This window comes from Lepisma saccharinum, chromosome 28, assembly GCF_977018435.1.
Source record: "Lepisma saccharinum chromosome 28, izLepSacc3.1, whole genome shotgun sequence".
Classification (NCBI taxonomy): domain Eukaryota; kingdom Metazoa; phylum Arthropoda; class Insecta; order Zygentoma; family Lepismatidae; genus Lepisma; species Lepisma saccharinum.
Genome location: NC_139256.1, coordinates 6,212,037 through 6,236,898, shown reverse-complemented (window position 1 = coordinate 6,236,898; position 24,862 = coordinate 6,212,037). Strand labels below are relative to the sequence as shown.

The window sequence follows — 24,862 nt, the reverse complement described above, 5'->3', positions numbered from 1 at the left end:
TTTCGTAGTAAGTTTAGTAAGTGAATTGACAAAAAAGAAGCTGATATCGAAATTACGCCTATACTGTGACCGTACCTGGATGTTAATGTAGGCATCTTTCCTCTTCTTTTTGATGATTTCCCCAGCAGAGCTGTCGACCCATGACCGAGAGCCATACAATACTGTCACAGGAATATCATTCCTTAAAGAATCAACTCTATTGATCATCGGATGCTTGGCCCAGCCAAAGTTGTTGCTCATGGCATGAAATGCACTCTCCCCACTGAAATAAGTCACAATCAAACAATTAGTAATACTAACAACACTACATAATGTACAACACTGGCACATTTCAATATATAAATTTTAGGACTAATACTTTGAGCCAATACAGATACAGTAGAGCGTCGATTATCCGAAGTAATTGGGGGACATGGGTGTTCGGAAAACTGGTTTGTTCGGATAATCGAACTGTACATGTTTGCACCGTGAGAAGCTCTTCTTGGGGGCGCGCAATCCTTCAAACTGCGCGGAGCGGCACGCCTCAACTCTAAGCTGGCGCAGCTGTTGCTGTGAACAGCTTTGATACTGCCGCTACTTCTACAGCCAGTGCCAAACCGACAGAAGTGTGCTGATTGTTGAAACACAGCGACTGGCGGCTTGGCCGGTCAGCAGCGCCTTATGAAGGCCCCATTAGAAGCAATGTTCCGCCAGCGGTGGCTCAGTGCGGCGACTACTGTGGGAAACTTGGTTTGTGAGTGAGGGGGATGATGGACGGTAGGGTGGGAGAGTAACAGGTGCGAGCGAGTACACAGTTCGGTTAAGCGGTTGTTCGGTTGACCGACGTTCGGATAATCGACGCTCTACTGTACTTGAAAATTGCAATAATTTAAATTTGTTCAAAATATTGATCAATATAGGAGTGTAAATATTCTTCTCCAATTATATGTATCAATTTACCAAGAAATTTGCATCAGAATATTCAAGAATTGCATCAGAATATTAAAATAGATATTATGTAATAACAAAATATAGTTTTTTTGTGCAAAATTAGTGCAAAATAAAAAGAAAGTTTGGATTTTGCATAATTCCAAGGATAATTAAGACTCCACGAAAGTGTCACGTCGCATTTTTGCCGACCCTGTGAAAGACCAAAATGCCGGAAAAGTATTGGCTGGTATCGACTGATACTGATACATCGGTATTGGTATCAGCTCAGCTCTAATAAATTTATTTTGTTACATTTCCATTGAAAAATATTTTTAAAAATTATCAACTTTTGTTACGCTCAACGACAGTAAAAAAAGTTGACTGAAGTCCAGACGTATAGCAACCCTGAAAATTCCCAGACTTTTCCAGGTTTTTCCGATCAACAAAGACAATTTTCCATACTACAGCCATAATGGTAATAAGTCCACTTTATGCACAGACAAGCTAATCGGGACTGGTCCTACAGTTTCAGTGGGATCCAAACCACTGTGCAATGTGTCTCCACCAGCTATTGAACCCGGGACCCCTTGATTACAAGGCGACGTTGTCACCACTATGCCATCGGTGGGCCACGTGTGTAAGAAGGTTAGCATATTTTAGCTAACACTACACTTACAATCCCACTTAACCAAGTTTTTACATATTCGTTTTACATGTAAAAGATATATGGAGGAAAACTGAATAGAAATTTACTGTTGGAAAAGGGGGATCAGGTTTGAGCTTTTAAGTAACACTTGGCACGTATTGACTTATGGTTAACAATGATTTTTTTTAAATAAAATAGTATAACAATTACAGGCTAATAATCATAGTAACATTTAGTAATAGTACCTGTATTAGTCCTAATATCTACCAAATATATAATACCGACCCAAAAATTGCAAAAATAAGTACGAAATTCCAATAGGCACTTACTGTAGTGCATTTCTACATGAAAATAGTTCAAAACATGACTTTTTCCTTAAGTATTTACTATACAATTTCTAATATAATAAACTATATATAGATTGCACAACAAATTTTAAATTTCTTGCTTTTCATTTTTCCTTGCTTGTTCAAAACCTACTTTTAATTAACTACTACAAAAAATGTTTATTTTCCCAGAAAAACAGTAAATTGCTAACATTTTCCAGAAAATTTTTCCAATAAATTCCCCGAATTTGATGTGGATTTCCAGACTGCTTTTGAATACAGAACAGAATAGTGTGGTCCGAGTTAAAGCAATGAAAGATAATAACAAGAACAACATCAATATCATAAAAGTAATCCTGCTACAGTGGACTCTCTTTAATTTGAACTACTTGGAAATTCAAACAGAACTGTTACAACCATTGTTACAATTCATAACCCTTTATTTGGTTAATTCAAAGGCAGCTACCCATAGAAAGCTGTAGAATAGAGAAAGTTTGTTTGCAGCTTCTACCCTCTCCTCAAGCCCCTTGTGTGTCCAATGGTTGCGAAAGTCTTCTTATCTGCCGTCAGTGGTCAGTTGTGATCAGTCAGGGTATATTCTTTGCAAGGTCGAAGTGTGGTGTGTGTACTACCTTAACATCAGAGAAAAAAGTAGTTCTACAAGAAGTAGAAAGAGATGTGAGGAAGAAAAGTGACGTCACTATAGAGTATGTTAACCTACATCAGGTTGGTAAAGTTGTTACACATGTATGTGATTTGTATGTTAATACAATACATTTAAACATATTTTCCATTTACTGGCAGTCTGATTACCACGGAACGGATTTATATGTAGTAAAAATGTGGTAAATATGTAAATACATATTTAGTTATTTTCACCAAAATATGGAGTTAAATATGGACTTACCTTTTTAATAATATAAGACACTGCAAAAGCTACATAAAATACAATTGTAAAACAACACAAAATGTGTTTTAAAATTCTGTTTCCAAAACAATGAATAACAAAATTTTGTTGCAAGTGTTCGAACGTGAATTTCCTTCTGTTCTCTCTTGAGATGGATTTACTCGTATATTGACTAAAACTGTGTTCAATATCGCAAGAAGTAAAGGGAGTGTATTTCAAATCTGTCGGTTATTTGCAAAAAATTCACCCAACTCCTTCGGTCAAACATAGTTATTGCACAAATATGGAGTAAATGTTGAGAAATATTCTGAAATATGGAAATAATATGTAAAAATAACTACAATATGTAAAATATGAGCCAAAACATAATATATGTAAAAATATGGAAAATAAAAACTGAATTTTTCGAGTTTACATGCCATGATGCGTAAAGATAATACAAAATAGAACTGATTTCAGCTTCATACATAATTATATATTTACATATAAATCCGTTCCCTGTTGATTACTATTGTGAGAGGAATTGTTTCTTGCTTGCATTATACAGGGTGTCTACATTTTTCTAAAAACGAAATTCCCTGGCCTTTTCAGGTTTTCCAGACCAAGTCATTACGGCAATTCATGTATTTATACATGTGCAAGAAGCTAAACACACATTTTAGTTAAACACCAGACTTAGAATTGAACTTAACCAAGTTTTTTAGAACATTGACTTCACATGTTAAAGTTAATAATGAGGGAAACCAAACAGAACTTTATTGTTGGGCATCAGGGGCAAGCTTTTACATGTAGAATGTAAACAAAGAATTCTTTTTTTAAAAAAAATTATAACAATTATAGCATAAATAATGCATAATTATAATAAAATTTAGAAATACGTGTGTTAATCCTAATATACTAACCAAACACAACCCAAAAATTGCATCAAGTGGTAGTTCAAAACATGGCCCCTTTTCCTGGAGTATTTAATATGCAATTTCTACTGCAGCTACAGATAATACTCAGTATACCAACCTGAAGTATAGTTTGTCCTTTTTCAAAAACCTACTTTTCGTGTACTACTATAAAAAAATGTTGATTTTACCAAAAACACGACAAATTTCCGGCCTGGTACTTGGTGCTGAGATCAATTGTCCCAGTACAAGAAGTTTATTAGATCCAGTGGTTGACAATTAATTTTAATCTAATTTCATATTTGTCAAGAAGCCTAGACATAATCAGACTATTCATTATGTTTATGCCATAATTAAATTTAGAAAGGCATTACGAGTAAACCTGTTGGGCATTGATCTTTAAAAGCAGAATTTACCGAGCTGTGGTCTCAAACTCCACAAAATAAAGCAATTTCTACAGCAAGGTCCACTGCATCTTCAATCTGTTTGTTTATACTGTAGTTCTGTTTTATTCATTTTCTTTAATAATGCATGTTTTTGTTAATTCGAATTTTGGATTTAAAAGAAGAGGTAAAGGGGGTGTGGGGCTAGGGCCGTTTTGGAGGTGATGTGATTAGCACCATGCTCCGGTCACTTTTACTTCCCATTGATTTGAGGCTGGGTGAGCCCTACCTTATGTGGGGACAAGGGCGGAAAAACTACAACTGGGAATCGAACCCGGGTCTCCCACACGGCAGTCAGATGCCGTACTGACTAGAACACTGCTGCAACAATTTTGGATAACTCGGAACTATTTTCGTGTTTCCTAGAAGTTCGAATTAACTAGAGTTCACTGTACGAAATCTAACCACTGCATTGCTACAGTTACCGAAAACATGGTCACTCCAACAGAATGCGGATGACAATATTAAGACGACATGAGGTAAACAAACTGAATTTGATGACCAAAGCAAACATCTCGAAACAATCTTAGGCATGCAATGAAATTTCTTAACCATTAGGATGAAAGAAAATGTACTTACGAAGGATTTTGTGCATTGCATTGAAAAATGTATTGCGAAATAATACTTTTGCCGTCTGGAGTAACTGGTGAAAATTTCCTCATTATATCTGGACGGGTCTTCTCTATTAGCCATTGTCCTGAAATCATAAAACAAATTTAATAGATTTTTACCAATTTGAATACCATTGATGCTTGGTTCACACACAGAAACAAAGTGTTCTCATTACCAAATCCCAACTGCATTTCCATTAAACAAAACACAAGTATGTTATTCCATAGATATTATTATTACAAATGCTACAGTTACGTTTTAATCTTCAAAGTTGTCAGGAGGCAACAATAAATGTTGTGTCATACATTACGGCCTGTCAGTAATCAGTGGCACCATCTTATATGGGCCCATGGGGTTCAAGCCCACCCAATATTTTTTGTGTATTATTATTATTATTATTATTATAACTGATAAAACTCATAGAAAATTTAAGGGATGATAAAACAATAAACAATTAATACTGTTAGGAGTATAGTAGACAATCTTCTTGAAAACTATAACTTGAAATGTAAATATGTCGCTACATTATTCTATATTTTACATAATTTTTCCATGTAATTTTGTACTTTGTGACTTCACTTACTGCTGTAATATGTTTTATACTTTGCTCAGAACTATTATTATTATTACCATATATAATTGTTATTGTGAAACATATAAGAGATTTTTTTTAAATATATAAGTAAGTTGGTGTGCAGTAATGTACATGGGAGAATTTATGAGATTTTTTGTGAACTTGTAACTCAAGTGCTTGAACCCAATGTTTTTCAAAAGTTTGCACCCCTGTCAGTAATGAATTTTCAAACAGAAAAAGAGTGGGGAGTGGGGAGAGAAGCGGCCAAATTAATTTCTATTCTCTCACAAGCGTATATGTGTTTTTTTTATATAAAAGTAGTCAATGCATTTCAAAATAATTAAGCACACGTAATCGCATCACTGATGCCTTGTGAGAGAGATCCTAGTTGCATGCTTTGCAGATTCTTGCAGTAAAATTTCTTCAAAGCATCACCACAACATCATTAAAGGCTATCCGTCTGATACATAACCACCTTGTCAATGAAATGCTAGTTTTATTCATGCCCCAGATAGCAAGGTAGACTTACCTCAAATCCACATTAAGTTTGCAATGCAAGTAACGGGAACTTGCAGGAAAATTTCAGAGCAAGTCTGTAAATTTGCAGCAAATTGAAAGCAAAGGTACTAATTACCAACATTTGAAATTGCAGTAAGTTCTAACTGTAACCTGCAGCTAACTTGCACGATAAGTCTCAAGGCTTGCTGCAAGTTAACATGAAACTTGTAAGGCAGGTGTTAAAGTCTGAAAGGCTTGCTACAAGTTAACCAGAAACTTGCAAAGTAGGTGTTAAAGATCTGAGGCTTGCTGGAAGTTAACCTGAAACTTGCAAGGCAGGTGTTGAAACTTGCAGCAAGTTGACCACAATCTTGCTGGGCAACTAACACCAGCAGGTGGTGGGTCCGAATAAGATAAAGAAGTAGTAGGAAAAAATGGTGTATCAGAGAAAATTAAACCAATAGTTACACATAATTATTAGAAAATGTGGTTTCTAATGAGTGTGTGTAACTATTGATATAATTTTCTCTACTACACCATTTTTTCCTACTAGCCCTTCATCTAATTCAGACCCACTACATGCAGTAGGGTAAATATTCCCACCACAGAACCAAGTAGTCACATTTTTAACCAATATTTCCAAATCTAAGGACGAATGATATGTAAAATTGACACTAACTACTAATTGATAAAATTAGTAACATGAAGAAAAATGCAAAAAAGCCAATGCCATTAAATGTACATGAAGCATATACCAACTATTTTGTAATTCTTATGCACACATCAAACTAATTAATAGTCTCCAATAAAAATACATAAATTTGCCGCAGAAAATAAAATAGCTGAACACATGGAAAATACTTGAACTATTTTTTTTAAAAAAAGAAACAAAAGATATGGACTAATTAGTCGGAGAAGTATGAATAAATCTCTCATCAAAGGGAAAGTGAATTTCTAGTTAAATATATTCATTTTGAGATTACACCCAAATCCAGCAATGCGCTTCCCCCAAAATTATATTGGACAAGACTTTACTACATTTGCAGCCTGCGGTTGTAAACAGATTATTGTAATTTGATCAAAGTGAAAGTGGATGTAGTGTTATAGATGTGGCATTCGTTCATTTTATAATAAAATTGCAGTTAATAAATTTCACCTGTAGCTTGTAAGTAGGCATAAAAGAAAAATACCACATGTGAAGTTTCAACTCATTATTTATATTTCTCATGTTTTTACAGATCATGTATTCATTCAGTCTTGTAAGGGGTCCTTAGTCAGGCTCTTCCATCACTTCCTGTTGTGTCTATGTGGGCTTTCAGCTTCATTTCTCTGAAATAAAAAATGGTGGAAAAAATAAGATTTGTGGCATCAATTCAAGTTCCATTACTCCAAAACTATTTTCTTTAACAAAAACACACACAAAAATACATTTCTGGGTACGGCTGAATTTACAGTGTACTCCAGAGGTGTGACATTATCAATACTTCATTACTTCAACATTGCAAGAATTCCTAATTTTTTTGATTACATGTGACAGTTTTCAATGCATTATAAAATGTGACATATTCTTTGTTCTTTTAAGCTGATTTTACACACACACACATAGAGCAAATGATACTAAACCTTCAATTTAAAGTTATATCTCAACTACCATGCATCCTCTCAAGGAATCCAACCTTGAACCTTTTTTTACTAGGCGGTGTTAACTTTTTTACTAGGCGGTGTTAATCTTTTTTTTTACTTCACATTTCTGCCAGTTTTGGCTAATCATGAAGATGAGAATGTTGATGATATGATAAAATTGGTTAAGAGACACTCACAACGAACATCCATGTCCCGGCTGAGATTAGAACCCAGGTTCTCTGGCTTCATAGAGTGATAATATTATCATTGAAACAATATACTTGGATACTAGAGACCCCAATACATACACATACAAGCATGAGCGTATAATTGTTACTTCTGTTTGTAAACTACAACATATTTTTGTCAAAAATTGTTTTCTATCAGAATAATTTCTTTGGTAGCTAGAATCCACGAATTAAAATAAAAGTAACATTTCTGAGCACCACAGTTGGAATAAAGCATGTTAATGAAGACCCTTACCTACAGTCTCGCACAGTGCTCTGAATTTCTCTTTTAGCTTATTTCTCACACCCCTCCAACTATAAATGAACACTTGCCTTTGGGTGAACTGTCTGACAGACATACCATAGTAGGTTTTTTTTTGTTTTTTTAACGTTCTCCTTCTAATGGCTCGTTACTAATTTTTAATTTCAGCAAAATATTACATATAACTTTGAACTCCTGCTTTTCTGACAAGATAAAATATAGACATTTTAAGAATTTGGAATTTCCCCCCTCCCCTTCCCCAACACAACTGTTACAATTTTTGGCCCATTTTCTTCCTCATTGCATAAATTAACTTATATTTCTTTAACTATAAAATAATAAATGAAAGCTGCTTTAAAATAGTCTTCTGTAACCATCTAAAGTAATGTAAAACACGTCAGAAATTGAGAATAGTAAAACAGGTAATTTACAGATCAAAATCAAAACAGCAGTCTGACAGACCCCTCCATACTAGTTGTGTGATTATTGACATCCATAGTACTTGTGGGTTAATAATAAATATTTAAAAAAAAAAAAAAAAAAACTAAACATAGTTTTTATCAAAATCAAATATAAAATGCTATTTTGGGTGTTAAAATCTAAAATTGCTTTTAAAACCCTAAGGTTCTCTACCTTCATTGGTGTCTTGTAGAATTGTGTGCAGAACATTTACATGGAGATGAATGATGAAATTGATGAATGGACATTCACAAATATCCATGCCCAGGCCAGGATTCGAACCCGGGACTCCTGTATATGTATGAAAAGATAACAGTTTCTCTGCATAACTTCTATCAGTTCCTGCCAAGATAAGAACTCAGACAATACTTAACAATTTGAATTACACTAATTAGTGTCCAGTGCTCAGAAGGCCAGGGCCTGCCAAGCCGATTTTTAAATTTAACATTTTATCAAAAACAATGTATTCAACATTCTGTATTTATTGCATATAAAACCAGAAAAGAAATGTAAATCTACTTACTCACTATTTTGGTGCGTTTTGGCCTGGTGTCCCCACACGTTCTCATCCCTTGCAATACTACTGCTAGTGTCCTGCATGCACCTGGAACAATAACATTTTGTGTTTCTTGAAAAAAATACTCAATACTTTACGAACAAAATGAAACCTAAATTATTTAGGGACACTTCAGTACACTTCAGCCCTGACACAACAGTACTTAAAAGTTACTTGGTATGAAAAAGAAGAAGAAAGAAAACATTGCACATAAATTATCATATTCAATTTTTTTAGCAGTTACAACAGGTCAATGCCCTAAAATATGTATATAACAAGGTTACTTTGCACAGTCATGGACACTTGTGAGTTGTAACGATTCCATTGAATGTTAATGGAATTGTTATAACCCAGAAGTGTCCGTGACTGTATATACAATATACCATAAATAGGTTAGGATGAATAAAATTTTATTTCAATGATACTCAAAAATATGTCATTTTCCTGGCCATTGACGAACCATTGATGGATAGCTCCAAAAACCATTCACGATAGCCCCACGGACCATTCACTTCCGGCTAGGTTAGGTTAGGTAAGCGTAGTTAAAAAAAGAAAAAAATCTCGTAAAAAAAAAGAGGCACGTTTGGAAACACTGGCGAGACGCTTGCGCAATCACCAGGTACATAATGGAAACAACAGCATAATGTCGCTTTACAGAAAATGCAAGTTCTTTACATAAAAAGTTATTATTTCTTGTTCTACAGCATTCTATGGTGAACTTTTCAGTTTCCGCGAAAGAAAATACCTCGAAGAACTTCGACAATGCTACAGAAACTGATTTCAGTACATAGTTTCTCCTGTATATTTGAAGAAATCCGTTCGGGCGATATCGCATATTACAAATTGCAGTGAAAAACACAAAAAAATCTGACTTTACAGACCAGCTTTGCAAAAAACTGACAAAGATCAAAAACATTTTTTTTACTGTCAATATTAACCATTTTCCATTTGCATGGTTACAATAAAGTGCATGGCATGGAATCAGTTTGAGTTAATTTTGAAAATAAGGTTTTCACAGTAAATCTGGATAATTCTTGTGATCATGAAGGCTACTGTCATTCCAAATGGTTGCACAGATATTAGAAAGCCAAAATATTTCATGTATCACCAGAAATATAAGGTTAAAGCAAAGGACAAAAACTATTATACTCACAGGAAAAAGGTTGACTAATTTCATTTCCAGTGGAAAGCTATCTGTCACCTGCAAAAGAATCAAGAATTAGTTAGTACAGATTAAATATAATGAGGTACAGTTACGCTTATATAACCAAACAGTGACAGTTAGAAAAAACTTGGTTGTGACTATTATCTTGTAATCAAAGAGTCTAGACTTAGAATCCCGATGGAGGTGATGCAGTGAGATTCACATCAAACAATTATTTTTGAAGCTCAATATTTGTCCGTTCCTCATTTCAATAGTGGCATTAAATCTATCAAGATAAAAATTAGGCCTCTGTACACAACTTTAATGTTAAGACAAAATAAACACAAAACAGACATGTCACTAAATTTATGTTGTGTAAAGCATAAAAATGGACCTATTAAAATAATAAGAGACGTAATTTTCGAGAGTGGACACTTGGTCACCAGCTCCTTCTATAACATTTGAATTTATTTCTCGCATAAAATTTGATTGGTTTCAAAAAAAATATGAAGTTTCTGGTGCATGGAAATAATGGAGTTTGGGGGTTAAAATGAATTCTGAAATAGTTAAGTTTTTCTCACAACGAACTTGTAAAGTAATTTGGTAACGGTACCAAATGTTTAACGATGTTCCCAAATTTTATAGAAGTATTAAGAAGTGCCTTAAAATACTGGACACATTTGTGGCTGATTTCCATGTGAGGCTCAAACGGGGTTCGTGCTTGAGACTAGATGTCACATGAGTATGCATTGGAAGCATTTAGTGATGTCATTTTAATTCTAAAGCCATAAACCTGACTCACCTAGCCTAACAAAGAAAGCATTTAGAGATGGTTTGTGAATGTTAGAGCCCTAAACTTAACATGCCTAACTTAGCAACGAAAGCATCATAGCTCTGTCCCCAACGCATGTGAAGTAAATGGTAGTGGTAGCCCGTATCCAAGCTTACATTAAGTGAATATCTGTTCACAAACAATCACATAGGAGTATACGGAAGCAAAAAAAATTGGGTAAATGTCTGTTATATCGGAGACACATTAAAATCAGATATTTTGTGTTTCGGATGGTTCGTACTTACCAATTGTGTATTGCGTACCATTATGCTTTTTACACAAAAATAACTACGATTTTCACAATACGAGTAATTCTTTTGGTTCCTTTCTTCCGTTGCAGAACATACAATATGGCTCACACAGCTGTGGATCATTGCACGTCGGGCTTGTGTTTTGTCGATTTGGAGTGGGTATGCAGTGTTTCCACCTTTTTAACTTTCGTGTTCATTATGTCATCACAAACCATTGACGGATAGCCCCAAAAATCATTCACGATAGCCCCACGAACCATTGACGGACAGCCCCAAAGACCATTCATGATAACCTCACAAACCGTTGACGGCTAGCCCCAAGAACCATTGATGAATAGCCCCAAAAACCGTTCACGATAGCCTCACGAACTATTGACTGATATCACCACGGACCATTTCCAGCAAGGTTAGGTTAGGTAAGTATAGTTAAAAAAAATTCTCGTAAAAAAAGGCATGTTTGGAAACACTGGCGACACTGCATGACTTCCGACACTCGGCCATCTGCAGGTACATAATGGAAACAATGGCATAATGTTGTAGCTTTGCACAAAATGCAAGTTTATTATATCAAAAGTGCTTATTTCTTGTTGTGCAGCATTCTACGGTGAGAAAATACCTCCAAGAATGGTAAGAGTCTAGTTTACGTCCTTTTCCTAAGAAATACGTGTCATATATCGTTGGAAAGGTTATTTTATAAGGAATTCAACAAAGTAAATCCCAAGGCGAGGAAAAATTTCCTGAAGGAGAAAATCGAGAAAAACCGATGTTGTCCGGATATGCGTGATTGAACGTACTGAGGACATTTTTCGATGATGAAGCACATATTTAGGGGTGAAATGAGTGCTAATGGAACCTAACCTAACCTCATAGGCATACCTCGTTCCCGTGAATGGTTAGTGACAGAAAGTGTAAAAAGAAAAACTTACTTACTCTACGGATGCTGGAGCGCCGGCTGTCTGCTAGCACGGTTTTGTAAACGGGTAAGAAGGAGTGCACAAAGAAAGACGTAAACTAGACTCTAGCCCCAAGAACTTTCAAAATGCTACAGAAACTCATTTCCGTAAGTGGTTTCTTCTGTAAAAATGAAGAAGTGTGTCTCCGATATAACATACATTTACCAAAAAATCGTTCTTCAGAAAGCATGGAATAAGTTATCACTCATATTCCAAAGCAAGTGTTACCAGACATAAATATGAATCCAATTGTGTAAAAAAAAGGTAAGACTGCAGAATATGGGCTGCTTAGGAGGAAAGCGATTCCTAATTCTATGGTAATGGTTTGAAGTTATTAATCAGGAAAAGTAACTTTCAAGGTGCGGAAATGTGTAATTTTCGAAAAAAAAACAACAAGAAATAAGAGTTCAGGATGGGCGCTCTTGAAATCGTGGCACTGCACAAATGTAGTGAAAGCAAAAATAATGCCTACGTTGTTAGGTAGCTAGGTTTAATTCTCTTAGCCTAAATAATAATTTGTCATTGTATTTATGCTAACAAAACCTAACCTAACGTTGTAGGCATTCCTCGTCGAAATAATGAAGAAAACTGTGCGTAAACAATATGGACGCGAACGAATGGAGAAATGCATAGCTTTTAGTAGCATGAAAAACATTTTTCATTGTATTTATGCTATTGGAACCTAACTAACAGGCCTAACCTAACCTTGTAGGCATTCCTCGTCTCAAATAATGAAAGAAACTATGCGTAAACAATATGGACACAAACGAATGGAGAAATGAGCCGAGAAATGCATTGCTTTTAGTAGCAGGAAAAACATTTTTTCGCACAAAAATATAATACTAATCGGAAAAATAACACCGGAAAATGGAAGCAAAATGTACGTACTTTCAGGGAATATAAATTTTGTTCGTCTACGTAGAGGAACATGTTCTGCAGTGAGACCCAATTCTTACCATCATTAATCTCGAATAAAAGCACTTTATATATCATGAACACCGTTGAAATTTAAAAAGTCTCAGATTTTAACTGCATGATCTAAGCCATGCGTACAAATCCAGCTGATTTTTTCTTTTCTTTTTAAGAGCAATCTAATCTGACTGCTTGACTTAACAAAAAAAAAGCCATAAAAGAACCTCGCCCGCTAAATAAATGCAATATTATTTTTTATTATCATTTCTGTCATTTTCCCAGACAATGCTAAGAGTATTGTGAAAATATATACGGTATTGTTTCGTATCTCACATAGGTGTGCGTTTTTACTGAATTGTTTTAAACCAGTTTTAATTATTACTTATGAATTGTATAATTATTTACTTACCTTAGTGGTCACAAAATTCTTCTCTTTCTCTTTTAATCGGCTTGATAAACCACACAAAAGATTTTTGTTTGAAGTACTTGTGATCAAGTCGCCATCACAAAACAAAAGAAACCGTGTGCGTACTTTTGCATTCATCTTTCATTAATGAGCAATTCTACATGACAAATACATTCTTGTTTCAGTAATGACCAATTTTAGAGTGCCACACACGTAAATTTGCCGTTGCGTAGAAACGAATTTTCGTTTCGTCTCCCTCTCTCTTAGCATCACGTGTTCTACCCTGCTCGAAAACCTTCGCTATTGTTGCCATATTGTCATTCCATTCCTGGACACACTCGCGCAAACTTCATTGAAAACAATTGAACAGCGCTCCAGCTCGCGGTTCCCACCGGTCGGCAGGGACGGCAATGTGGCAATATAGCACGGCGTAGTCGTTGCTTCTTTTATGCAGTGCATGTTCATTGGCTAGCTAGTAACTAGTGTTGCCAACTGTAATAATGAAGCACTATTTCTGTCACGGAAGGGGAAAGCAGGTAAAGTGGCGGTGAGTTTTGTTGGATTGGAAGCACCATATTTTTATTTTATACTAAGTATTTGACCGGTTTGACGTTGTGTGCGTGTATTGCGTGTGTGTATGTAAAAGTGTGTGTTTGCTAATGAACGTTAAATTCCATAATGCCTCCAGTTCTGTCGAAGTTGAAATCAAAAACCTTGCATAGCCAAGCTCGGGAAATTCTAAGCAATTCAACTCTGGCTCCGGCAGGTGTTCTTGTAGAAATTGCATAGAGGAGGCTGTCATTTTTGCTGCTTAATGCGATACATACTGTTTTCTGTGTTAAAATTGCCATGCTTTGATGGGTGACCAAGTTCATAGCAGGGCCGGCGGAAGGGGAGGGCGAACCGAGCGGCAAAATTTGAAGAGAAGAAAAAAATAAGCCTATTGAAAACTGTGATCGAGCGAGATATTCTTTTGCGCTGAATAGTATTGAAATAGCATAAGAAGTCACATTATTTATTTTATATTTTGATGTTTTAGTTAGGAATATATTGATTTTCAATTTTCCGTTGCTGCGTAATGACCGGGGGGGGGGGGGTCGAAATAGAGCGGCATCTGCCGCCACCTCCCAGGGAGGCAAAATGACTAGCGCCGGCCCTGGTTCATAACAAAAGAAAAAGCCGCGCAGCTTATCGTCTAGTGGCAGTATATGTACTTGTTATTGTTGTCGAAGCCGGCATCCTTTGTAAATGTACAACAAAGGCAACCGACTGTCGCAGATCTCAGAGAGGAAATAATAATACTGTTTGAGGAGGAGTGTTATGGTGCAATTGTAGCGGTTTAACACGTTGGCATGTTATTATCTGCCGTTGCAGTTCCATACCAGTGTATACGGGTTTTGGGAGTGAAAAGTTAGAACGCCACCAGTGCATTAATGCAATGAAAAATAATATATATATATTTTTTATTTTGTTTGAAATCACTCAAATAAGGAATCGTATGAAGAAGTCTTCTTTGCAGCATTTTTGGTAATTTTACTTATGTGTTAGTTCATATTTTGCGAATTTTTAGTCCATATGTATGTAGCTACATACATAGTCACTTGTTAGTACATATTAATCCTAGTCCTGGTATAATGCATGACGTTTAAAACTCAACGTTAGATAGACCTGAATTCTCTAATTTTATTGTTGTACGTAACAGCTGTGCATCGGCGCACCGCAGCGATTTTTCTATCTGCTCCATTAGCAACACTGCTTCTTTAGTTCTGTCGCGCATTGCACGGCAGAATTATCTGCGCTGGACTCTACATGACAAATAAATCTTTAGCATATTTTTGAGTTAGTGTTTTAAGTCCACTTTATGCACAGTGAGGCTAATCGGGACTGGACCTACAGTTTAAGGTGGGATCCGAGCCACTTGTGCCTCCACCGGGTATCGAACCCGGGACCCCTTGATTACAAGGCGACGACGCTACCACTGCGCCATCGGGGATGCCCTCTCTTTAACATATTAATTTCATCATGGGTTAACCTATATTCTTTTAACGAGAATCTGAATAGTATATATAAAAATAGTACTCCAATCATCTCTGCCGTCGTGCAGGAATCAAAACGCCAAAGCCAATAAAAGGGGTTAAGTGGGCCGCGGCCCCCAACATTCAATGAAAAAAATCATAAAAATGGGGAGTTTTTCACATATTCGATAATGTAATGCACCCAGGAACATGAAATGACTTTCATTCGGTTTAAAAAGGACCATTCTTTGAAAATAAGGCTAAAGATTACCTCTCCTTCCCAAAATAGCGGGGAAAGAGGGGCAAACTCCCCATTTGTATGAATTTTTCATTGGAAGTTGTGGGCCGCGGCCCACCCAACCCCTCTTATTGGCCTTGGCGTTTTGATTCCTGTACGGTTGCATGCCCTGATGTTTTAGCTGCAAAACAAAAGTTACCCGAAGTAGATTGGTCAAATAATCTACGAGTTATAACATTTTTTCGGTTTCGCCGAGGCCTTTAGGCGCGAATTTTAAATTCGTACACTTATTTGACAAAAAATGTTATAACTCCTAGACTATTTGACCAATCTACTTCGGGTAACTTTTGCTTTGTAGCTAGAACAACAGGGCATTCAACCGTGGAGAAATCAAAACGCCAAAGCCAATAAGAGGGGTTGAGTGGGCCGCGGCCCCCAACTTTCAATGAAAAAATGATAAAAATGGGAACTCTTTACACATATTCTATAATTTAATTCACCCAGGAACATGAAATAACTTTCTTTCGGTTGAGAAAGGACGATTCTTTGAAAATAAGGCTAAAGTTTGCGTCCCCTTCCAAAAATAGCGAGGAAGAGGGGGCAAGCTCCCTTATTTTTATGATTTTTTCATTGAAAGTTGGGGCCGCGGCCCACTCAACCCCTCTTATTGCCTTTTGTGTTTTGATTCCTGCACCAGTGACCCATCGGCCAACTACGCCTATATTTTCTATGGGTTACATGTGACCCATTGGCCGAGTAAATGTTAAATAACAATAAATGGGTAACGGGGTAAACGAGCAACCCTGGGAGAGGGAGTAAAGGCGGTCGGAGCATGGTGCTGATCACAGCACCCTCAAAACGAGGGGGCGAGATCGAGAATCTGTGTTCGGGATTCCGAACAGTCGAGAAATTCCAAATTATCATATATAACAGTGACCAAATCTTGCGTAGTTTCTGCACTTAAAAGGTCTGGAATTTCTTTAAAATGGCCAATTTTTATTGCAGATGTGCAAAATCAATCACTTTGGGGGGAAGTTCAATTCTAGATTTTCAGTGTTGGGAAATTTCGAAAAATTTACGACCTAGTCGGGGAAATGGAGATTTTCTCAATACCGGAAATCAGAATTATATTTAAAAAATCCCTTCCCAATGCCATTACAGCAGTGAACATGATTCTAATAACAGCTGAAAACAGTCTCCCAAGATTTTGTAGGACATGGTAGCAAATTGCTGAAACTTTACAGCCTGTAAATCACAAACAAAATTATTTTGATTAAATATCGCTTCAATTTAACCATTCGAATTCCATGAAATTTTTTCAGATAAGGGGTAAGTGCCCCCCTGGTCCCCTTCTGTCGGCCCCCTTGCTGAGAGATACCTCTGCGTTGAGCCAAGAAGCATCAATGATAGCTAAGATGTAAAAATGTTGCACCCTTCGGAGTACGCAATACGTTCTAATGACGACTTGAACTCCAGGCTTGCTGCAAGTGTGATACGCAAGCATCAGGCAAATTGTCACTTATACACCTGCTGCAAACTTATATTCACTTAAAATGCAAACTCATGATTCCTGCACACTTACAGTGAACTTGCATTCAACTTGAAATGCCAAGCAAGTCTCGCAAGATAAATGCAAATCAAGTGCAAACTTGCACTTAACTTACGTGCTATCTGGGGCATTACATAAAATTAAAAAAAAATATTAACAGGCCTCAAAGAAAGAATGACATTTTTTTTATATATATATAGCGGGGGGAGAGGGGGGAGGGAGGGAGAGAGGGAGAGAGAGAGGGAGAGAGAGAGGGAGAGAGAGAGAGAGAGAGAGAGAGAGAGAGAGAGAGAGAGAGAGATTAAAAATCATAAGAATTATAGCATCAATAGTACATAATTATAGTGAAATTTAGTAATATATCCCCACACCCCCTATAAGCACAGGGGAACACTTTACCTTTACCTTTTATCTATTAATCCTAATATCAAACACACACAATCCAACAATTGCAACAATTCAGTGGTAAATGCCAATAACCACTTATTGTAGCAGATTTTCTACTTTAAAATAGTTCCAAACATTACCCCTTTCCTAGAGTATTTAATATGCAATTCCTACTGTTAACTACTGATAATACTAACCACACCGAACTGAAGTATTATTTATCCACAACAAATTTAAAATTTCGTTTGTATTTTTTTCTTTGTTAAAAAAACACATTTTTAGTTCACCAATACAAAAATGTTGATATTTTCCAGAAACATAGTAAATTTCCTCATTTCCACGACAATTCCAGAAAAAATAATTTCCATGACTTTTCTAGGTTTCCTAGACTGGTTAAAGTTTAAAATGCATTTTCTTGAATGGCCCCAATGCCAAATTTGGTAAGGTTTGAGTCCATTTTATGCAAAGATGTTTATCAACAGAACCTGAATGAGATCAGAACCAAGCATTCATTGATCATGGAAATCTCGTGACTGTCAGGAAAAAAACGCACACACATTAGAGTATTTGCAGTACATGGTGTGATCTGTATTTGGCAAAATCAATCGAGAACAAATAAAAAATTAAAAGTTATCAAATATCGCTTGTACTTACCAAAAGGTCCTGCAACCCTTACTGCCCACAAAGGATTTAATGGTTGCAGCACAAATACTACCGCTCTCACCCACAAGGGAAGATTATATCTAGTGGCTACATCTTGTGGCTTTTCAGGAAAACCCCATGGATCAGCTAAAATTAGATGATTTACCCTGAAAATAGAAGATTAGGAACATTGAAGCGAGTAGCATGACAAAATTACCAATATTACGTGTTACATTACACACAATTATGTTTTAAAGTTACCCTACTTGAAGCCCTCTGGAGGCCATTCAAAGCATTGGATTTACATGAAACTTGGTTAATAGGGCTATGGAGGCCATGAAGAATGCTATCGAAAACAAAATAGTTCAATTTTTTGCCACCAGGTGGAAATGTGGCACTGTAATAACAAGAAGAAATCGGAAATGCAAAACTTTGTTTACTTTATGTTGAATATGCAAGCCATCAATGTGAATGACCCTTTGGAAGCATAAGACAATGGAGTGTTTCTCGGGATGTTCACTGTGCACCAATTTCAGCAGCACATTTCCACCTGGTGGTGAAAATTTGAAATTTTTTTCATCAGCATTCGCTTACCTATGGTCTCCATAACTTCAGTATCAAGTTTCACTGAAATCCAATGCTTTAAATGGGTGCAAGAGGGTTCTGTTAGGGGGAACTTTACTTATGACTAGGTCCCAAGACTTTTATCTATATATATAAAAATGGATGTATATGTGTATATATGTATGTGTTTGTTTCGGCATAACTCTCAAATGCCTGGAGCAATTTGAAACAAACTTGGTACACATATGACTTACAATCTGGAAAGACATACTGTGGGGGTAAGACACCTCATCCGATTGGCTATCGGTAGAAATGAACGTTTTTTTTTCACTGCCATAGATGCCGAGCTAATCCACCTAACCAAACTGCAAATTACCGACGCATGTCTGTACATGTGTGTTATGTGCCATTTTCATGCTTTGTAAAAAAAATCATTTACACTTCCTGTTACATCTGGCAACACTGCGTAGACACTAATGAAATCTCGAGCCTTCTTAAGCCTGAAGGTTCATGGCTGCAGCAACACAGGCCTTCCATCTGTCCCTATTCTGAGTAGTAGTATTATGAGAAAATTGAATAAATATGTTGTAAAAATGTGAAATTGGTAAAATATGTCAAAATATGCCTTATGTTCATCTATTTCAGCTGATTTTAATGAGATACGTATGTCACTTCAATGAAACATGCTTCCACCATGCATATTTTACCTAATATTATCAAAAAACTTAAAGAGTTATTCAGACAGATTTTATAACTCATGTACAAATGTCACAGCCTCACTTGAATGCACTTTAACATTTACGGAACTGAAAGTTTTGAACAAACTAAACATTCAACCATAATCACTCCCATGATACTCATGCCGAACCATCTGAGCCAGTCTTCGCTGTAAGTTATTAGCGTAACGTGCCACAAAGACCGAGGTCACAGATTTGAACTCTAGATGAGACATTGTCTTTGTCCCCTCAGTTCATTATTGTTCCAATAGGTAAGAAAAGTGGTGTAAAATAACGATAACACAATGAAAGTAAGTAAATTTCAGGCTAGGAATTGATGGGGATCACAATGCATATGGACACCACGTGTGGCGAATACTATTTATTTAGTTAGTTACCCTTCAATCTTGCATGTAGAGTGCTACCCAATAGCCCAAAAATTCTCAAAATGCAATATTGAAAGGTATAATGTTAAAAGAAGCTGCTACCGTGATATTATTAATTCGCCCGGCCCAATGTAGGACCCTGAATCTCGTGGATCGATTTGTTTCTGAAATTCCTCCAGGACACAAAACAACTTAAATCGCCGAGTGCATACAATCTGGGTTAACGTAAACTTCTTGAGAAATGGGGGAATCATCTAGTTCCCCCTCCCAAGAAAATTACGTACGCCCGTGAACAACCCAGATAAATTCTCTCTAATCCGCTAGATCAACCTACGTCAACTCCTTTTGCAAAAGAATAATCACTTAGCCTATTCTTGAATTGATCAAAATTTATAGTCCGTTTAAACAAACTTTTTTTTATTCATAAACAGATTGGTTTTTGTAAAAAAGGGTAACAGTGACTTGATTAGTACAATAGATTCAATGTTTTAAATTATGCAAAATGTAACAATTCAATGAAAATCCTCGGAGTCTATAATATTTACAAATTAGAAATAAGCGGACCTCCAAGTACTTCTTTTACCTTCATTTATCCCTTACTTTGCCCTTTTTTGTTTATAGTTCCCATTCAAACAACGTACAATAAACAACAATGATCTCTCCCCAAAATTTAGTTAGTATATACACGCATTTTAATCCCTTCCCAAATCTTCATCAAATATTAAAACAATTAAATATAAATACCTACACCCAGTGTTGAAATACGTCCCAACAATAGTGGACTGAGTATTTTGAAAGGTTGCCGAAACAAGTCGCTGATCAGGTTATCAAAAATATACGCAATAATTCCAGCCGATTACGGAGTGAAGAGACAAAAAAAAATCAATGATTTAATACTACTTGATTTCATTCGTAATAACCAATTCAATACTAGTGCCTCATCAAATTAGAAGGAATAATCTGTTATCAAACAAGTCTTTTACGCGAACTGCAAAAATGAATTTGACAAAAGCCCCATATTGACCTTCCGCCTTCCCCGTTACGCAACATGGCAAAGATCCTGATGACTAGGACCATACGGCAGCTCAAACGTATAACGTTAGCTAAAAACCATGCCAAATACGCAACAAAGGGGGAGGTAAAAGGTCGGGCACCTTTTTCGCGAAGCACAAAATTTACCTCTCGTCTCTCCGCTCCGGCTGGTGTGTGATTCTGCTGTGTCCTGGGTAACGCGTGTAAGAGATCTGTATTGTGACTCTTCGTTCTCTCAGCTCCCACCGCCGGTCAAACGACGAGTCTAGATTACGCATGCGCGATTGACGAGTCGAGGCAACAAACGGCCTCTGTCGAGAAAAACTGCGCAACTTTATAGATTACGTAACGATCCATGACTTGTTTCGGCGCGTGACGTATCTCACTCTCGTATGTTAGGAGAAGAGAGTGACTGTGGCGGGATGATCTTTATATAGAGTATATCAACCGTCACACACGTTCACCAGATCTCATAGCTCTTGACTTTTCTGCATGAGGCTACATCAAGTCACAGGTGTACAGGGTGAAGTTCACCTCTCTTCCCACCTACATCAACGTATCCAGGATGCTGTGCTCAACATGACACCGGCAATGGTCTCAAAGTGTTTAGTGAAACGATGATTCGTTGGGATGCATGTATACACATGCAAGATGCTCATGTGGAACTACGTTGAGGTGACACTTCCATGTCCGATATTTTTTCTTTCAATGTTGATTATGTGTTATCATGTTCATTCAATATATTTGTTCTAATCCCAAATATATTTTTCTCAAAAAAGGATCGAGACTTTATAATCACTCTGTATATAGAAAAACTACTTACTCCTAATGAGAATTACATTACAATGAAACACAATAAAGAGAGAAGAAAGAAAGCTGTTTTGTTTGAATTTCTATCAGAATACTCTTTTGAACCTTGCTGAACCTGTCAGCAGTTCAAAACAGCACCTCCTTCTCTTATAAAAATCTAACATATGCATTCATTTCCTGCGATACTTTGCAAGGCTATTAGAGGAGGATGCACAAGTGCAAGTAGTTGATTAAAATTCCCTTTGAATGCGTAGTTTAGCATAAACAAATATTAAAAATAGCATTAAACAGGATGAATTTTAATACCAAACATGAAATATTGTGGTATTGCTTTTCTTTGATACAATACATTTGATAAAAAGCATTTACCTTTTACATTCTTCATTCCAGCTACACAAACTATTTTTTTACAATATAACATTCTCCAATACATATCACAACAAATTTTAGTTATGGTTTTTATGTTCATTTTTAAAGACATTTTCCTTAAATCATTTCTCTTCTCTAGATTATATGTATCAATATTAATGAAATAAAAAATATGACAATAGCCTTAAATTAAGAAACAAAATCTTATAAGACAGCACACTCATAAATGGGTGCCCCGAAACAGATTAAATACAAACAAACTATCTATTTACACAATTTACAGTCATTTTTGTACGTGGTTCTTCAGGCAGAAGAATGTGAAAAAAAATATGTTTTTACAGCCGTCAAATGCTGTTTTTGTCAATTTTTATTTACCATAAATTGTCAGTACTTAAATGCAAATGACAATTACAAGCCTTACCTTCCTGGATACCGAATAGCATATGAAGTTGCTATAAATCCACCCATGCTGTGACCGAGCAGTATCATTTCATTTAGGTTCATTTCTCGCCTCCATTCCTCCACTGATTGGACAAGCTGGCGTTCTGCTTCCAAGGCATCTGAGCTAAACTTTGGTCGAGAACTTCTACCAAAGCCTTAAAAAGACAGAACATTTATTTTATTAAAAACACTTTGATCAATCATCAAACTGTATTTTTACACATTTTCTCCCTTAAAATTTTATCCTCACATCTGTCAATTCCAATAGTTTTCTTCAGGCCTTCCAAGAAACTACTGTGACTATACCTTTAAGAAGGCCACACACTGCCTCATCATTTTCCTTCCAGCATCCTCCCAGTCATGTTACAAATTAACAACGTTAACTAAACCAACAGTACAACCAACCAATTAACAGTTTTAATTTATCAGTATCATTTAGAATGAATTTGCTAATAACTAAGAAAATATATATGCGAGTCATTCCACAAAAATACAAAGCCTTATTTACTTGTAATTGGGTGTATATTATATAGCTCAGATTGAATAGTAGAACATACATTAACATAAACATATTTGTGAAATAAGACAAAATGCACTAATATGAAGGACTAATCTTTAAAAAAATGCAGTGGGACCCTGATTTTCCATTTTCCTGCATTATCTTGATGGTCCCAACATAGAAAAATTATATAAAATTTACATATTCGTGCATTGTAATTTTTTTCAGCTCTGTCTCCCTGAATAATGTAAAATCGAGGCTCCACTATATCTGTATTGCATTCTAGCTAGGAATAATTTTCATTAACCTTCTAATTTAAGGACTCCCCGATGGTAGAGTGGTTACATCGTCACCTTGTAATCAAGGGATCCCAGGTTCAAAACCCATGGAGGCACAAAGTGGTTCATATCCCATTTTAGTCCCAATTAGATTATCTGTGCAACTCAACAACTCAACCCTACAAGAAAGCAGTCAAAAGCAAAAAGACATGATCTGACTCAGAAGCTGAGCACAGTCATATCTGAAAAAGTCTGATTTCAGGTAACATTTGTTACAGAACATGTTGTTTGCATTTCAATAACTCTACTATGAGAAACAATCACACCACAAAGACCTGAAATTCTAATAGCCTTTCTTGTAGGGAATGAATAATTTAAATACAATTGTGTAATAAACATTACTGTCTGTGATGTACCAAACATTACAGACTGGTGTGTAATGTTTTGTACAGCACAATATATCGCAGGATACATACTTCGATAGCATATATTTTTGCTACAATTTGCACAATATGGATATGCATATTAGAGCAACTCTGCATCTAAATAAAATTTAAACAGAATTCTCTTCTGTCTATGTATTTTAATAAAGTCATCAAATTTAAGATGCCAACGTTACACCTACTTTATACAGTGTGTACCAGAAGTGACTGAGCAAACTGAAACGGTGAAAAATACACAACAGTAGAAGCAAAAAGTCTCGGTAAACATGTGGTCGGAAATGAACAGATAATTACAATTATATGTTTACGATTCCCCACTGACCTGACTGTTTGTACACATCCTACGCTTGTCTCCTTGCGCACTCAGGGGTTTCTTTGTTTAAAACTGAACACTGCTGAATATGTAACATACTGTACAGTACAATAGTCCTTGATAATAAAAGCAACAGTAATGTATAGCGACATGAACCTTTTAATTCTCTTATTTGTTACTAAGTAGGATTATGGCACCTCACATGTGAAAAGCATACGATCTACACAAACAATGAAGTCAGTAGTGGATAGTAACCATACATTCGCAATTATCTCACTGCGGTTCGTTTGTGACCTCATTTTTACCGATACTTTTTTGCTTCTACTACTGTGTACTTTACATCATTTCAGTTTGAGCCATCACTCCTAGTACACACTGTACATATGCAAGACAGCTTTCACACTGAAACAGGCAACAAGCAACATGTGTCCCTTCAGTCTAAGAGAAAGCATCCCCTGTACATATGCAGCCAATATGATGCCCGCTATTGAGAAAATGACCCAGTCAAAGCGACAAGTGATATGTGCAGTTTGTCGTGTCGCTTCAGTATAAGAGGTTGACAGATTGTATGTTCAGAACTGATATTTTAGGGGGCTGCACTGCTTGGATTATAGTAGATTGTCGATGTGCTTACATCCAAGCTTCGTTCTCCTAAAATCCGCATCAAAATCTTGGGTTGCCCCCTCATTTATTTCATGCATTTTGTGTACTATTGGGTGCCACACAGTTCTAAAAAGTTCAGTACAT

The 24,862-nt window shown here is 36.2% G+C and overlaps 1 protein-coding gene and 1 long non-coding RNA gene across 3 annotated transcripts in view; both read right to left on the bottom strand.

Annotated features, from left to right (window-relative positions):
• Positions 1-24,862, bottom strand: part of LOC145980669 ((Lyso)-N-acylphosphatidylethanolamine lipase-like) — a 63,432-nt gene that overhangs the window by 3,266 nt on the left and 35,304 nt on the right. For both annotated transcript variants that reach the window (XM_083113724.1, XM_083113723.1), the window contains exons 4-7: positions 22,563-22,737; positions 18,277-18,431; positions 4,704-4,821; positions 76-262 (exon numbers count right to left, since the gene is read on the bottom strand). In XM_083113724.1, the coding sequence (XP_082969850.1) occupies positions 76-262; positions 4,704-4,821; positions 18,277-18,431; positions 22,563-22,737 (635 nt within the window). The remainder of the gene's footprint in view (positions 1-75; positions 263-4,703; positions 4,822-18,276; positions 18,432-22,562; positions 22,738-24,862) is intronic.
• LOC145980554 (uncharacterized) lies at positions 8,935-13,528 on the bottom strand. Its single transcript, XR_014440855.1, has 3 exons — positions 13,437-13,528; positions 10,089-10,136; positions 8,935-8,983 (listed from the first exon to the last, which is right to left on the bottom strand). It is a non-coding gene; the product is annotated as an uncharacterized LOC145980554 (long non-coding RNA).